The sequence below is a fragment of the Taudactylus pleione genome, unplaced genomic scaffold (genome assembly GCF_031769625.1).
Source record: "Taudactylus pleione unplaced genomic scaffold, aTauple2 ptg000250l, whole genome shotgun sequence".
In the NCBI taxonomy this organism is placed as follows: domain Eukaryota; kingdom Metazoa; phylum Chordata; class Amphibia; order Anura; family Myobatrachidae; genus Taudactylus; species Taudactylus pleione.
This window is the reverse complement of record NW_028284652.1, coordinates 11,494,997-11,510,206: the sequence shown is the minus strand read 5'-3', so window position 1 is coordinate 11,510,206 and position 15,210 is coordinate 11,494,997. Positions and strand designations below refer to the sequence as shown.

The following is a 15,210-nucleotide window of genomic DNA, read 5'->3' as shown; positions in this document are numbered from 1 at the left end:
ATTCCTCTATGGGCCGGATCTGTTAGCGCAGGGTCCCTGCTTGCATCCTGACCTACCTCATTGGTCTTTGACGGCCTGGCTCTTGAGTCTTCAATCTTAAGAGCCAAAGGTTTCTCCGGCTCTGTAATTCAGACGATGCTTAGGGCACGAAAGTCTTCCTCTGCCTGCATCTATTACAGAGTTTGGCACTCCTTTTGGTAAATGGTGTTTCCACAGAAAGTATGACCCTAAAGGTTTTTAGGGTTTCCCGGGTACTTTCTTTCCCCCAGGCTGGGTTAGATCTCTATCTCCGCCTGGCCACCCTGAGAGTACAGGTTTCTGCGCTGTCAGTTTGTTTCCAGCGAAGGATCGCTTCTCTGCTGGATGTTAGAACTTTTTTTTACGGTGTTCTTCGAGTTCAGCTACCTCTTTGTCCCTTCAAGTGGCACCTAGGGATTTGTCTTTGGTTCTCAAGGGGCTACAGGCTCCCCCACTTGAACCTCTGGACTCAGAGGAGATACCAAGGACGAAAAGAGTCTTTGCTGTCAAGCACTTAAAATCTACTGCCTGCAGAGTCTCTGATTTGGCAGTGTTCTCTTGTCGCTCCCCCTTTTTGATTTTTCACCAGGATAGAGCTGTCCTCTGTACACGGGCAGGGTAACCTTCCTAATGTAGTATCCCGTATTTCATGTGAATGGAGAGATTGTGGTTCCAGCTTTCCTTCTTGAGACCTTTCTGCAGATGAAGCCTCCCTGGATGTGGTTCGTGCTCTCCGTATCTATGTGGATCGTACAAACTCTTTTAGAAAATCAGACTCTCTTTGTGCTGTATGGTTTTCACAAACTAGGCTGGCAAGCTAACAGACTCTGGCTCGATGGCTGCGCATGACTATCTCTCAGGCTTACATGCAGACTGATCTCCCTGTTCCAAACACGTTGACCCCATTCTACTCGGTCTGTGGGACCATTGTGGGTGTTTCAACGTGGTGCCTCTGCTGAACATTTGTGCAAGGCGGCCACGTGGTCTTCTGTCCACACCTTTCTTAGGTTCTATGCCTATGATATCTTTGCCTCTCAGGATGCTTCCTTTTGGCGGCAGAGCGTCCCCACCCTCACGCTTTAGGACATCCCCATTGTGATCTCTGTGGACCCCCTATGGACCCTGAAGATGAAATTTAAGAGTTATGGTAGACTTACCTTTTTTTTGTTAACTTTTTTTTTTCTTTTTTTTCTTCGAGGTCCACAGGGCACCCACCCTGATGCACCTGGCTTTGTTGAAGAATCTTTTCTCATGATTCCCTCTTCTTTGTGAGTGTGTTTCTGGTGTACATTGTCCTTCCTTCTCCTCTTTTTCTGCTCCTGCCTTGGGCTTGTTTACAAAACTGAATGCCTGTGGCCAGGAGTGGGGTATATGTGGAGGAGGACCAGAGGCATCTTGGGAGCTGAAAACTTAACTGTTTGGTGCTTGGATCACTCCAACCACATTTCCCACAATGGTGGACCCTATTGACCTTGAAGAAAAAGGGTTAACAAAGGTAACTCTCTTATTTTTGTTTTTGCAGTATGTCCCAACCACAGGGGCAGTGATAGAAATCCAGAGTGTCCGCATACAAATATACAATGCTGAGCTGCGGGTCCATGCATACTTCACTGGACTCAGGTGAGACGCCTTTCTACCTATATCTTCACCCAGATGAGCATGTCACCTTTTCTGAAGCCACTCTGAATGAAATAATTTGCAGTCCGCTGTTTATGTATGCTAAATAATTATAAAATCTGGATGTATGATTTCTTCAATCCCTGCCCTGCTCGTACCTTGGTGCGTAAGAGAATCTTTAGGAAATGTGGGCAGGAGGTCAATTTATGAAAATGTGGGTGTATACATTTGGTGCAGACAGTGCTCCTAGTTTGTATAAATGTCCCCTGCACTATCTTCAAATTTATTATTATTTTTTTTTTTAACTGCATCATGTAAAATGCGAAAACATACCTCGCTGCTTGGTATTCTCAAACTAGAGGGCAGTCTATTTAGTATTCTGGTATGCCTGCCACATCTCCATGCCCAGTTACTTGTTTTAACTAGTAACCAGGGCCAGATTAAGGGGGGGTCGTCAGGGGCAGTCGTCCCAGGGCCCCCACCACTAGAGCACGGCACGCTGACAGTGACAGAACTATTTCCCCTGCTAGCGTGGCCAATGTGGGTGCGGAGCCAATACAAGCCCCGCCCCCATATGACCCGCGAATCGCGGGATTTCGCCGCGAGGGGGCGGAGCCTAATGAAGGGAGCCGCAGCTGTATAAAATGTGTGTGTGTGTACTGTTATGTGTATGTATATATAATATGTGTTATTGTATATACAGTTTGTGTGTATACTGTGTGATTGTATACAGTTTGTGTTGTATATACAGTTTGTGTGTGTTATTGTATATAGTTTGTGTGTATATTGTGTTAGTGTGTATATATGTGCTAGTGTGTGTTAGTGTGTAAGTTATATAAAATATATGTTTGCTACATATATATTAAATGTGTGTGCGTGTTTAATGTGTGGCAGGGGAGTGGGGTAGGCTCCAAGTGGCTTGGTGGGGGCCCCCACAACTTAGGTGCCCCAGGGCCCCCACAAGCCTTAATCCGGCCCTGCTAGAAATACATTCAATAAGTAAAAAATAATGCTAAACAACAAAGCATGATGGTGGGGAAGAAACAAACATTTACAGCAGATAGAGAGAGAACACACACACACACCATTTAAAACAAATGTGTAAAACAAATTTCATGTACAAAATAAATATGCAGGTGCTATATATCACATATCCTCGATCTTATATGGTATCCAAAAAAGGCATTGGGGAAAAATAGCAAAATTATTTGTTTAATGTAGAAAGTTTTTAAGTTGTGTATTTATTTTTTTAAATATCAGTGCATTGTATGCAACAACACACAATCAATCTGCAAGAGAGACTTGGGTACACACTAGGTCAACTTGATGGCCAACTGGCCGTCGTGTCATCCGAGCAGCCGATTCCGGTAAGTATACACACTTAACCGATTGGCCACCTGACATGTCGTCCTGATATCACAGCTGGGCGGGCATTTGTATTTACTCGCCCAGCTGTGTTTCGGTCACTGCAGCAAGTGTATGGTTGGCAGATATATCGGACGGTACATACCCGACGATGCGCTTGCGATATATCGTCTGTTCGATTGAACGGACAATATATATCGCCCAGTGTATACCCAATATTAAGGTGTCTACACACCAGGACGACCTATCCACCGACCCAGGGATCTGCAGACCAAGCGGTAGATTGGTAAGCCAATACACACTTGGCAATCTGCTGCTTAATGTGTCTGCACTGACAGTCCCTGCAACAAGTGTACTGACGGCTGGCGGGTCTCCCGAACACACAGCCGGATGTGATCTATATAAATAGTATCTATATCGGCTGTGCTGCAGAGCAGATGCGATATGTCTGTGATCAATGTTGTTCAGACATATTGGGGTGAATGTAATAGCCTGCGGACTTCAGGCATTGGCGGGTACTGTGCGAGACTGCTCAATGTTTTAAAGTCGCAGTCATTTGAAAGGCAACATCAACCTGGTAGTATTTAGGTTGAGATGAGACCCTTGAATTAGAGGTTTGTGGAGGCAAAGATTTACTAATGTAGATAGTGGTTTTAACTTTTTAGAAAAAAAGACCTTATCTGCTGGTACTGATGGAGCTATCCCATTTACAACCATTGCCACTCTTGTAGGTCCAAAAATTGTAGTAATAATACCCCCCACCTTAATTCATTTAAAAAAACATTTACCTATTTTAGTTAACATTAGAGCCGTCCAAGACATTATAGACCCAGAGGGACGGCTGGGTTGGCCCATTATGGAACTAGGGGAGATGGGGATACGTGACATGCTTTATAGCACCAGGACCAAATCACTTTTTGAGGGAGCAGTAGTGTCCATTGAGCTTGCGGCCGTTGCTTGACAAGACTTCTGGAAGTGCAGCCTTTCTTTTGGCCTGAGTTCCTGGTTTTTAACCTGGACACTTTTTTTTTTTTTTTTTTTCTTACTGATGCAGCTGTGACCAATTGCAAAAGAGGTTGGCCATCCAGACCTTGCTCCATTAATCTAAATCCTAAAGTATTTTTTTGTTGGGAGAACACTTCAGTGGGGAGTCTAGGGTTTGAAGGAAGGACAGAAGCCTAGGAAGTATAATTATCTTAATATAGGTGATTATGTCCAACCCTCAGGTTACTCAGGATGGCTGGGCTATTCATGTCTCCAGTAAATCGAGCGTAGATCGCAGTCCAGCGCCACACCGTACCTGCCCCCAAATGGCTGCAGCATGTCATGCGGCTTAGGGGCACTGTGACCGTAGTCTCAGAAAGAGACCTGCACAGTGCAGATATCTAACCATCATAAATGTACGTAAAACATCAGGTTTATGTATATCTCTGAATTGGGCCCATAGTGCTAAGATGTCAGTGAGGTACTTCTACTGGAATCCTTAAGGGACAAAATCTCTAAAGTGTCTGGTGTGGTCTCCAGCTTACTTGCCGGGGGCAAAGCCTACTTCATAGTACCCTGTCCTAATTTAGTAAAATGTAAGGTAAAGCTGCATACACACGTAAAGATTTTCTGTCCAACCATCCAACTAGTTGATTGGTTGGAATGAAAATCTGGTAAGGTATGAGAGCAAATGACAATCAGCAATTTGCTCCCAAACGCTGGAAAATGGACAAAAACTGTTTGAACAAATTGTTTAGATCAAACGTTTAACAAACTTGTCTGACGACCATTTTCATCTATTTTCTGGCATTTAGGAGCAAATTGCTGATCATCATTTACTCCCATACGTTACCAGATTTTCTTTCCAACCAATCAACTAGTTGTATGGTTGGACAGAAAATCTTTACGTGGGTACCCGTAGCCTTAGCCTTTGGGTCTCAATTTACTGGTGCCATTAACAATGTATGTTCCTCAAACACCTTCAGCCAGCTGGTTGGTAACACTCATTTCATCTCCCGGGAGAATTGTGCGTACAGAACAAATAAGTTAACAGGCTGTGTTCCTGAACTTTCTAAGGGAACAACCCTACTGGTGCCTGTCTCCATAAAAGGGATCTGATCGCTCGCTTGTTGGAATGCCTACTAACACTCTGGGCATAAACTAACATCTGTCTTATAGCAACAGAACTGAAGTCTGGACGCATGCATACCAAATCCTAATCGCATTACAAATCAATTTATGGAGTTGTCTGTGAGAATCTTTCACTGACATTCTTTGCTTTGGGCATGAACTAAACATATACTCTGTATTGAAAATCTGAGCCTGGGATATATTCATGCTTGCTATTCCTTTTGGCACAAACCACTTATGATGGGTTTGTAACACCAATAGCCATTTCTGTTTTTTCTTACAAATAGCTTGCCTGGGTTATTACTAATCTACACAGTAAATTAGCCTTTGATGTTTACTACAATTCTGCCTGATTGTTATTAGAGTCCACTAAGTTCTAGTCAGAAACACATGATCTATTGATTTTATTATGGATTTATAAATTTATTTCTTTTTTAGCTTTTTTTGTTAATGAGTGGTTATACCGGCCGGTTACATAAACTCATTCATTTTTAATTGTCCACACTGTTCCACTTATATTAATAATTCATATGGTATTTGTTAAGTAATAAATAATTCTGTCAAGTAGCGCTGTCTATATATTTTTGCTCCTTATTTGTTCTTTATAGGTAGAGGCATATACAGTCAGGTGCATAAATATTGGGACATTGACAGAATTATCATATTTTGGCCTCTATTCTCCACCACAATGGCTTTGAAATGAAACAAACAAGATGTGCTTTAACTGCAGACTTTCAGATTTAATTTGAGGGTAATTACATCCAAATCAGGTGAACAGTGTAGGAATTACAACGGTTTCTATATGTGCCTCCCACTTTTTAAGTGGCCAAAAGTAATGGGACTATCAACTCAAAAGCTATTTCATGGACAGGTGTGGGCTATTCCCTTGTTATTTTATTATCAATTAAGCAGGTAAAAGGTCTGGAGTTGATTCTAGGTGTGACATTCGCATTTGGAATCAGTTGCTGTCGACTCTCAATATGAGATTCAAAGAGCTGTCACGATCAGTGAAGCAAGCCATCATTAGGCTGAAAAATCAAAACGAACCCATCAGAGAGATAGCAAAAACATTCGGTGTGGCCAAATCAACTGTTTGGAACATTCTTAAAAATAAAGAACACACCAGAGAGCTCAGCAACACCAAAAGACCCGGAAGACCACGGAAAACAACTGTGGTGGATGACAGAAGAATTATTTCCCTGGTGAAGAAAAACCCCTTCACAACAGTTGGCCAAATCAAGAACACTCTCCAGGAGGTAGGTGTATATGTGTCAAAGTCAACAATCAAGAGAAGACTTCACAAGAGTGAATATAGAGGGTTCACCACAAGATGTAAACCATTGGTGAGCCACAAAAACAGGAAGACCAGATTAGAGTTTGCCAAACAACACCTAAAAAAGCCATTACAGTTCTGGAACAACATCCTATGGACAGATGAGACAAAGATCAACTTGTACCAGAGTGATGGGAAGAGACGAGTATGGAGAAGGAAAGGAACTGCTCATGATCCAAAACATACCACCTCATCAGTGAAGCATGGTGGTGGTAGTGTCATGGCTTGGGCATGTATGGCTGCCAATGGGCATGTATGGCTGCCCTTGTATTTATTGATGATGTGACTGCTGACAAAAGCAGCAGAATGAATTCTGAAGTGTTTCGGGCAATATTATATGCTCATATTCAGTCAAATGCTTCAGAACTCATTGGACGGCGCTTCAGTGTTGATGGACAATGACCTGAAGCGTACTGCAAAAGCAACCAAAGAGTTTTTTAAGGCTAAAAAGTGGAGTGTTATGCAATGGCCAAGTCAATCCCCTGACCTGAATCCGATTGAGCATGCATTTCACTTGATGAAGACAAAACTGAAGGGAAAATGCCCTAAGAACAAGCAGGAAGTGAAGACCTTTGCAGTAGAGGCCTGGCAGAGCATCACCAGGGATGAAACAGTGTCTGGTGATGTCTAAGCGTTCCAGACTTCAGGCTGTAATTGCCTGCAAAGGATTTGCAACAAAGTATTAAAAAGTGAAAGTTAGATTTAGGATTGTTTAGTTTGTCCCATTACTTTTGGCCCCTTTAAAACGTGGGAGGCACATATAGAAACTGTTGTAATTCCTACACCTTTCACCTGATTTGGATGTAACTACCCTCAAATTAAACTTGAAAGTCTGCAGTTAAGGCACATCTAGTTTGTTTCATTTCAAAGCCTTTGTGGTGGTGAATAGAGGCCAAAATATGAAAATTCTGTCAATGTCCCAATATTTATGCACCTGACTATACCCATCTCTTGATAGCAGCTATAGACTAGGATTGTATCAATTTTCCAAGTTTATTGTTACACATGTGTTTGGTATAGAGTGCCTGGTTTTATTTTTCTTGTTATTGTCCAACCTTTGCGTTTCCTATGTAGAAAAGTCTATATGGACCATAATGTAGGCCCCACAATAAGGGTGGCACAAATACGAGAATGGATGCCCAGTTTTAAAATTTTTACCTCTTTCAATATAATATATAGGCACAGAATACAACTACAGAAGTCACCCCCTCCCCCCAAATCTAGCCACATACTTAAGTATCACAAACCTCAATCGGACAAAGATGTTCATTGAAATTTACGAGATGACAAAGTGATGAGGGCTTATCCCTAGCTTCACTTTTGAATATCCTGGTTGTTTAATAATGTATTCCTTCTGGTGTCAGTCTGGTATGTTCTCCTTTTGTATTATTGACAAGGTGCTACCAGGGATTTGTCCATGTGTATGTGTGTCTCCAACTGCATTTATAATCCCAGTAAAATACTATGGAGTCAATTCATTTAGGTGCGAGTTGGGTCCTGCAAGCCGTTCTTACAGAAGGGTTTAAATAGCATAATGTTTGTTTTGTTTTTTTTTAGGTGAATTTCTCTAAAAAGTTCAATAATGGGTTAATGATGTGGGACAGGTATGTGGAGGTGTAAATGATGTGGGACAGGTACGTGGAGGTGTAAATGATGTGGGGGTGTTGTATTGATAATAGAGGAGTGTTTGACTTGCAGATGACAGGTATGTTTGTCCCAACTTTTTACAAACTTGTATAAAACACAGACCTTTTCTGTACCCCAAAATGCTGAAAATACTTGATAGCCATAATTTTTCAAGCAGACATCAGTCATTTGACACCTTTTAAGAACCTCCAGTATTTTCCTTATGGCCACTAACGGTATGTAGGCGCCATCCTAGCGCAGGCAATGCCGGCAGACAGATTCCCGACGCCGAAATCCTGAACTGAAGTCAGTATTCCGGCACCAGAATCCCAACAGCTGCAAACCCAACTGAGTGTAATGGTGCATACACACAATGATTTGGTAAATTATTATAAAAAAAAATGTTTATTACATTTAGTAAATGAACGATTTTAGTAAACTATTTTCGTTCATTTTTCCCTTGAAAAAATGAACGAAAATAGTTTACTAAAATAGTTCATTTACTAAATGTAATAAACATTTTTTTTTTTTTTTTAATTACAAACTATTTTTGCATATTCCCTTACTGAAAATCGTTGAGTTGGTCAGTCTGACTGAACTACAAACGTGAACGATAATCGTTCATCGTTTTAACTCAAAGTGAACTATTTTTTTTCAACAATTGAACCATAAATGATAGCGTTATCGATAATCGTTCAAAAAGTTGTTTTGTGTGTGCACCTTTAGTGTTAGGCTGCAGGATGACACTGTTAGGCTGAGGGGGGGGTTAATTACCTGCATGTGTTGGGATTGCACCATCTGGATTACGCCGCTGGGATTCTGACCTCTGGCATTACCAGGTTGTCATACCCAACCCTCACTGACAGTCTTCTATATTGTCCTGCTATCTCAGTTGCCAATTTTTTTGGTGGTCCAGGATGGCTTCCCCACTTTTTCATGGCAACAGAGGCCAGTCTGGAATTAGAATTTATAGTGGAGGATCCCCAGGGATTGGATGCTGCGATCAGCTGGTCTGGGAGCAGAGCTTTCAGTGGAGTAAGAGCGTCAGGTGACCGAGTCCAACATGTCTACGTCCATACTATGGTTTAGTAGGGAACTCTGGCGTGCAGCTTGTGTGCCATCATGCTGGGAAGAGCCATCTCCATGCTCCGTAACAGGACACTGAGCGTCCGGGGCAGGAGCAGCACAGACAGACCTCAGCACCAGCTGGGAGCGATGTGCAGCGTGAGCGGACCTCTGTTCTATCCTGGAGTGATGCACAGAACGAGCGGACCTCATCGCTAGCCTGGACAGACACCAGAGAGGTGGTAAAGTGTTTTTTAGTTGCCAGAGCATGACAGACTGCCAAGAATTGGTCTCTCTAATTGAATCTCTCATTTCTTTTGGGTGCGCATTCATTCAATGTCTGCTAGTTTCATGACACAAACTCTTTTGTAATCTCGCGCCTAATTGAATTGACCCCTATGGGGGAAAGCCACCCACTATAATGTAAAAAAATAACCTAGGTGAAAAAATATTGGTTAGATGTCCCATTTAATGTGATTGCAATGTGTGTGATCTCTTCCATTAACAGCTATGTTTTCTGGGAATGTAAGCATTTTCTTTTGTATGAAATGCTGACAGTCCATGATGAGTTTGCCAAAAGACCAAATCGAAAATATCAGCTGTCCAGTGCCATCAAATACATTACACTCATCATTAATGAATAGCAAAGTGGCATTTATAGATTTGTATGCAAACAGAAATGGCAGAAGTCCAAACCATAGCAATGAATTAAAGCAACAAGAGAATGTAGTTTGTCATATATGCCGGTTGTAAGAGCTACATATACAAATTAGGCAATGTTTCTTTATCTAGAGGTTCCTGTCACCTGTACGACGACCAGTAACTGCTTACGATGTGCCTTCTATCCAGGGTTCCTGCAGTGTCTCCTCATACTCCATTCTCTGTATCTTTGCAGGTATCTCTTGTACAATTTCCCGGTCATGTCTGCTGTAATTGGCATTTCCAGCAACTTTATCTTCATGAATGTCCTGGTTTTGCTGAGCTATCTGCAGTGGGGTTTTGGAAGATCTCGTGTGCGGGTGAGTCTGAGGAATAAACTGGAAGTAGCAATTGTTTACCTAATAATAGATGACAAAATATTGGAAGACCGGAACACATTCTCCATCATAGAAATAATATGAGCTGGTGAAATAACCAAATGATAGGTACAAGAAATAACAGGTAACTACAGGGGATGGAATTCTGTTTACTTACACGTTTTCCCCGCAGACAAGGCCAAGGAGCGGTGGTAGCGCAGATAGGAGGCAGACGGAGACACAAGGAATTGGGCCCCCTCAACCAGGTGAGGTCACATCTGTTCTATACATTGATAAGTTTGTATTTCTATAATTTCTCATAGGCATAGTGAGTTATACTTGAATTGCACTACCAAATGCTTTGGTCAATATAAATGATATAAATATTGCATGGTGCTGATGTCTGCTGTAGTCACACAATCACTACCATGGGTTGTAAGATGTTGCAATTCTATCTGTAGCATTGTACTTGTACATGATCTGGGATTCTTTGCCACATAAAGTGTGATCAGAAGTTAGATGGTGTACCAACTCTTAGGGGTCAATCCTATTAGGTGCGAGTTGCTATTTTCACTTTGAATTTACATAGCGAATTCATTTTGCAATCCAATTAGCAACTCGCACTGATGGAAAGGATAATCTTTTATCACAGTTGGACACTGTGCTGAACCCCTTGTACTGTAACTAAGATAAAATCAAATTGATAGTAAGTGTCCACCTTCTTCATATATTTAACAATTGCAAACAGTACATTTCCCTTTAGTCTTCACTGGAAAATAATCTTTATTTTCTGTATATTACCACAATAGTATGATATGATATAGTCATAATCAGTAGCATATAGGATACACCCATATGACACATACAGGAAACACAGGCTTCTAGCATGAAGTTCCACTAACATGTTCTGCAGCATCATGATGCGTACACTCGTAGCGATCTGTCAGTGATACGATATCACTGGCAGATCGTTATGCCCCCTCCCTGGTATGCTGGATGATCAATATAGATCATCCAGCACACCACCAACTTACGGATGACTATAGCGACCCGCGGTCGTCGACCGCGGGTCCCTATAGTAACTTGCTTGAAATCGAGCAAGTTAACCAGCATGCATGGCCGATGGACAATATCGCTGTCGTCCGTACGTGGCCACACATCGCTGGTAAGTTGGTAGGGACCTTTTTAAATGAGCGATTTCAATGGTAACGATGTCGTTATCATTCAAAAGACTCTAAAATCGCTACGTGTGTACGCACCCTTTAGAATGGGACCATGAAAGATATATTTCTGCCTTTGGAGTATCCTCCACTTAAAACATGTTCTTGTGAAACTACTGCTCACTCCATTAGGCAAGGACTTGTCTGCAGCATCACAAAGCCTTGTATGCCATTTTTTATTTTTATTATTATTACACTTTAATTATAGGGCACCACAAATAGTAAACAGTACAGTACAATACAGTTAACAAATAGCACTACAACTCTCAGCGCCATTATTGATGCAGGGGGCAATATTCAGTGTAAGCTGAGACTTGTACTACACGGTTGGGCGCAACAAACAGTTTTAGTGTCACTGAAAGACAAAAAAGGGGGTGGAGTCCTGGGCCATGGAGTCCGCGGAGGTGGTGACAAGTGTAGCCTGAGAGCAAGAGTGGTAGGTGAGGAGGGGCCTGCTCGTAGGAGCTTACATACTAAAGGAAAGGGGGAGGTGTGAGTGTAATGTTTTATATATTTAACGGATTATGATGATTTCTCCCCTATTCACTAATAACATGAATATTCCCTCAAATAGTAGTAAGTACCTAAAAACACTAAGATCATCATGCAGATACTTAAATAGCCTAAATTAAATTTAATTAGGCCTCCTTGAAAAATGTTAAATAAATATTAAGTCCAAAGGGATTCCACCATGAGAAATGGGATAGTCCTCCAGGGGACTATGAGGGTGGTTCAATAAATAAGGTAACTAGACCTCTCATTGCGTAAATGTATTCAACTCATACATATACGTATAATCAATAGCATGGCCGTGGTACAGATCATTTTTCCACACAGTCCCCATACTTGTCTGAGTATTTGTCCCAACGGTACACCAAGGCATCTATCCCGGCATAGAAGAAATCGGTGTCAAGCACGTGAAGCCAGGACATAACAGCTTGGTGAACTTCACCGTTGGTTGCAAATTGACTTTCACCCAGGAGCTTCTTCAATGGTCTAAAGAGATTGAATTCACTCGGTGCCAGGTCAGGGCTGTAGGGAGGATGGTAGCGGTGTAGCAACTCACACGTGCGGTTTCTTGGGTGTGCCCTCAACAACAGGCTCAATGTGTTACAATGGCAGACAGCATTCACAGTATTTAATATATATATATATATATATATATATATCTCCTTCATCCACTAGGGGACACTGGAGTCTCAGTACAATGGGGTATAGAAGTGGGTTAACCGGGAGCTGGCACTTTAATAAATTTGAATAGTAGCTAGCTCCTCCCCCTCTATACCCCCCCACAGGCCAGTCTAAATTTTGTGCCCTGGGAGCTGGTTGCACTATGCAGAGCTCTCTGTTTTAATTAGATTCCTCGATCAGCATATGAGGACATGGACAGGCAGCTCCCTGCCCCTGCCTGTCTGCATCGTTGGAGCTGCCGAGAGACCCCACCGCAGCTGCTTGCGGTGTGCGCTGGGGTTTTCAGCTACAGAGACCACTATCTCTGGGGGGTACCTAGGTGCGCTGCATGCGGCGTACGTCGCGGTCCCCCACTAGCAGACCCGCCCTGGCAGCGGTAAGGTTAGTAACTCCTGGCACCCCGAATAGCAGGGCAGCCAGGGATACTATATGGCGGGCATCATTAATGCAGCCCCCGCTCAACGCTGTAAACAGGTGCCATAGCGGGGGGGGGGGGGGGGGGCGCGGAGCCTAACACTGAGCTCTGCTCCTGCCTTTCCAGCATCCATAGCATTTCCAAGGCTGGCGGCCATTTTAAAGATAGCATGCTGCTGCAAGATGCTGAAAACAGCAGAGAGACTGTCCCGTCCCAGGCTGTGATTACACAGTGGGGTCAGGCTACTGAAGATACATTAAAACTGTGTGTGCACAGCCATTAATAGCACATTCACATTATGTTTACAGCGTGCTGGTCATTGTATCAGTGCTGGTTGGGCTGGGTTAAAACATAACCCTCTATGCCCTTATCTCTTCTTACTAACAGTCTCTGTGTCTCACTCCCTTCACTCTGTACTGTGTGTGTGTGTGGCCAGTGATTGGGTACTGTAGCATGACTTAAAGCTGCACATAAGATTTTCTCCTGCAAATTGTGTAGAGATTTGACACAGGGACAGTTGGCTACTTCCCTGCTGTGTGCAAACATGTGCTTCAGTGCTGATTGCAGCAATACATGCCGGGTGTTACAGGTTTAGCAGAGTCTCCTGTAATCACCTCAGCAACCTTGGGCTGATCAATTTATATCAGTCATGTCACAGCAGGAGTTTGTAGCCTAATGAGCTAATGCCCAGCCCTGTCTACAGAGCTGGAAGCTTCTCACAGAGAAGAAAGGTTGCCAAAGCTCAGCAATGGGCTAGTGCACATGTTCTTAAGATTTGGAGTGGAATAAGATCTGAGCTGGCTCAGTTGGTAGGCTTGTCCTCTATGGTGCTAGAGTCAGGGGTTCTAACCCCATTATGATCTAAGAGTCATAGGTTCTTATCCTATGACAGACAACGTCTGCCTTCTCTGAGCCAGATTGGGCGTTGTTTTACCCAGGTCTGTAGAAGAGCTCACAATATGTCAGCCCAGGTCCCTCCTCGTGGCATATTCCTCTAATGTCCCTGTTAGGGGACTGATACCGAATTCCCTTATGTGGGATGATCCGGAAAACGGATGACATACCTAATACAGAGGAGGGGGACAGGCGATAGAAGCCTGTGTTTCAGGGTGTAGAGAATATGAGATGATCTCAGGGGTCAGGCCTGGTTAGTACTTGGAAACCACCTGGGAATACCTGATGCTATAGGCTTAAAAGCCTACGGCCACACCACTCTCAACACGCCCCATCTTGTGAATACACTTTCCTGAAGAGTGCAGGAAATTATGTGATGTCACGTCTTTTAAAGAGACGGTGCTCCCTGTACAGCTAGGAGCAGTTCTCGTCACTGCCATATTTTAGTGTACCTAGGGAATAGCTCAGGGCACATCTTTCTGGCACCCAGACAACCTGAGTTCAAGGATATAGGTACACTGTAACTTGACCCGCACTAGTTAGCTGTTGGGTCAACAGGGCTGTGGAAGCTTGGGCTACGCAGCTTGACAAGGGCCTTAAAACTGGTGTTCCGGTGGAGGATCTGGTTCCTTTAACGGAACAGATTGCAGAGTCTGTTTCTTTTTCTCAGAGAGAATTCAAAAGATATTTGGAATCTTTTCCTCTAGATCCTCGGCTTTGGTTATCTCAGCTGCAGAGTCCTGTGGCTGAGACAATGGCAGGCGGATGAGGAATCTAAAAGAGCTGTGTAGGCTCTTCCATTCACTGGGGAAGCTCTGTTTGCAACAAGTGGTTCTTTCAAGCCACAGGTGGTAAGTACACTTATCTCCCAGCTGCTGCTCCTTCTACTCGGACTGTCATCCCAGAGGAGCTCCCACTATCTCCCGTGGTTCCAGAGACAGTAGAGCCACTGCATCCTCTTCCCGGCAGTTAAGCCTCCGGCATGACATGCGGGACCCCAAGGTGTGGGCTCGCTTTCGCAGTTTCAAGCGTCAGCAGACAGACTGTTTGTTATACAAGAAGGGTCAAAACTTCTATTCCAGCTTGGTGGTAGTTCCCAAGCTGGACGGTTCAATGAGACCCATTCTGAACCTGTAACATTTCAGTCTTATTTGCGGAACTTCAGGTTCAAGATATAGTCCCTGCAGCCTGTCATTGCAGGTCTCGAGAGAGAGGCCGTGTTCGTACAGTAGTTAGTACTCTGCATTGTGTCCGCAGTAACCTCGGTGCGCATCCGAGTCACGGCACCATGCCTATCTCCACAGTCCTATTTGCTTTCCTACACGCAGTCGGGAT

At 43.3% G+C, this 15,210-nt stretch overlaps 1 protein-coding gene across 2 annotated transcripts in view; it reads left to right on the top strand.

The window, feature by feature from the left end:
* BSCL2 (BSCL2 lipid droplet biogenesis associated, seipin) overlaps positions 1-15,210 on the top strand; it is a 44,046-nt gene that overhangs the window by 15,060 nt on the left and 13,776 nt on the right. For both annotated transcript variants that reach the window (XM_088480096.1, XM_088480097.1), the window contains exons 6-8: positions 1,541-1,638; positions 10,035-10,158; positions 10,349-10,421. In XM_088480096.1, the coding sequence (XP_088336222.1) occupies positions 1,541-1,638; positions 10,035-10,158; positions 10,349-10,421 (295 nt within the window). The remainder of the gene's footprint in view (positions 1-1,540; positions 1,639-10,034; positions 10,159-10,348; positions 10,422-15,210) is intronic.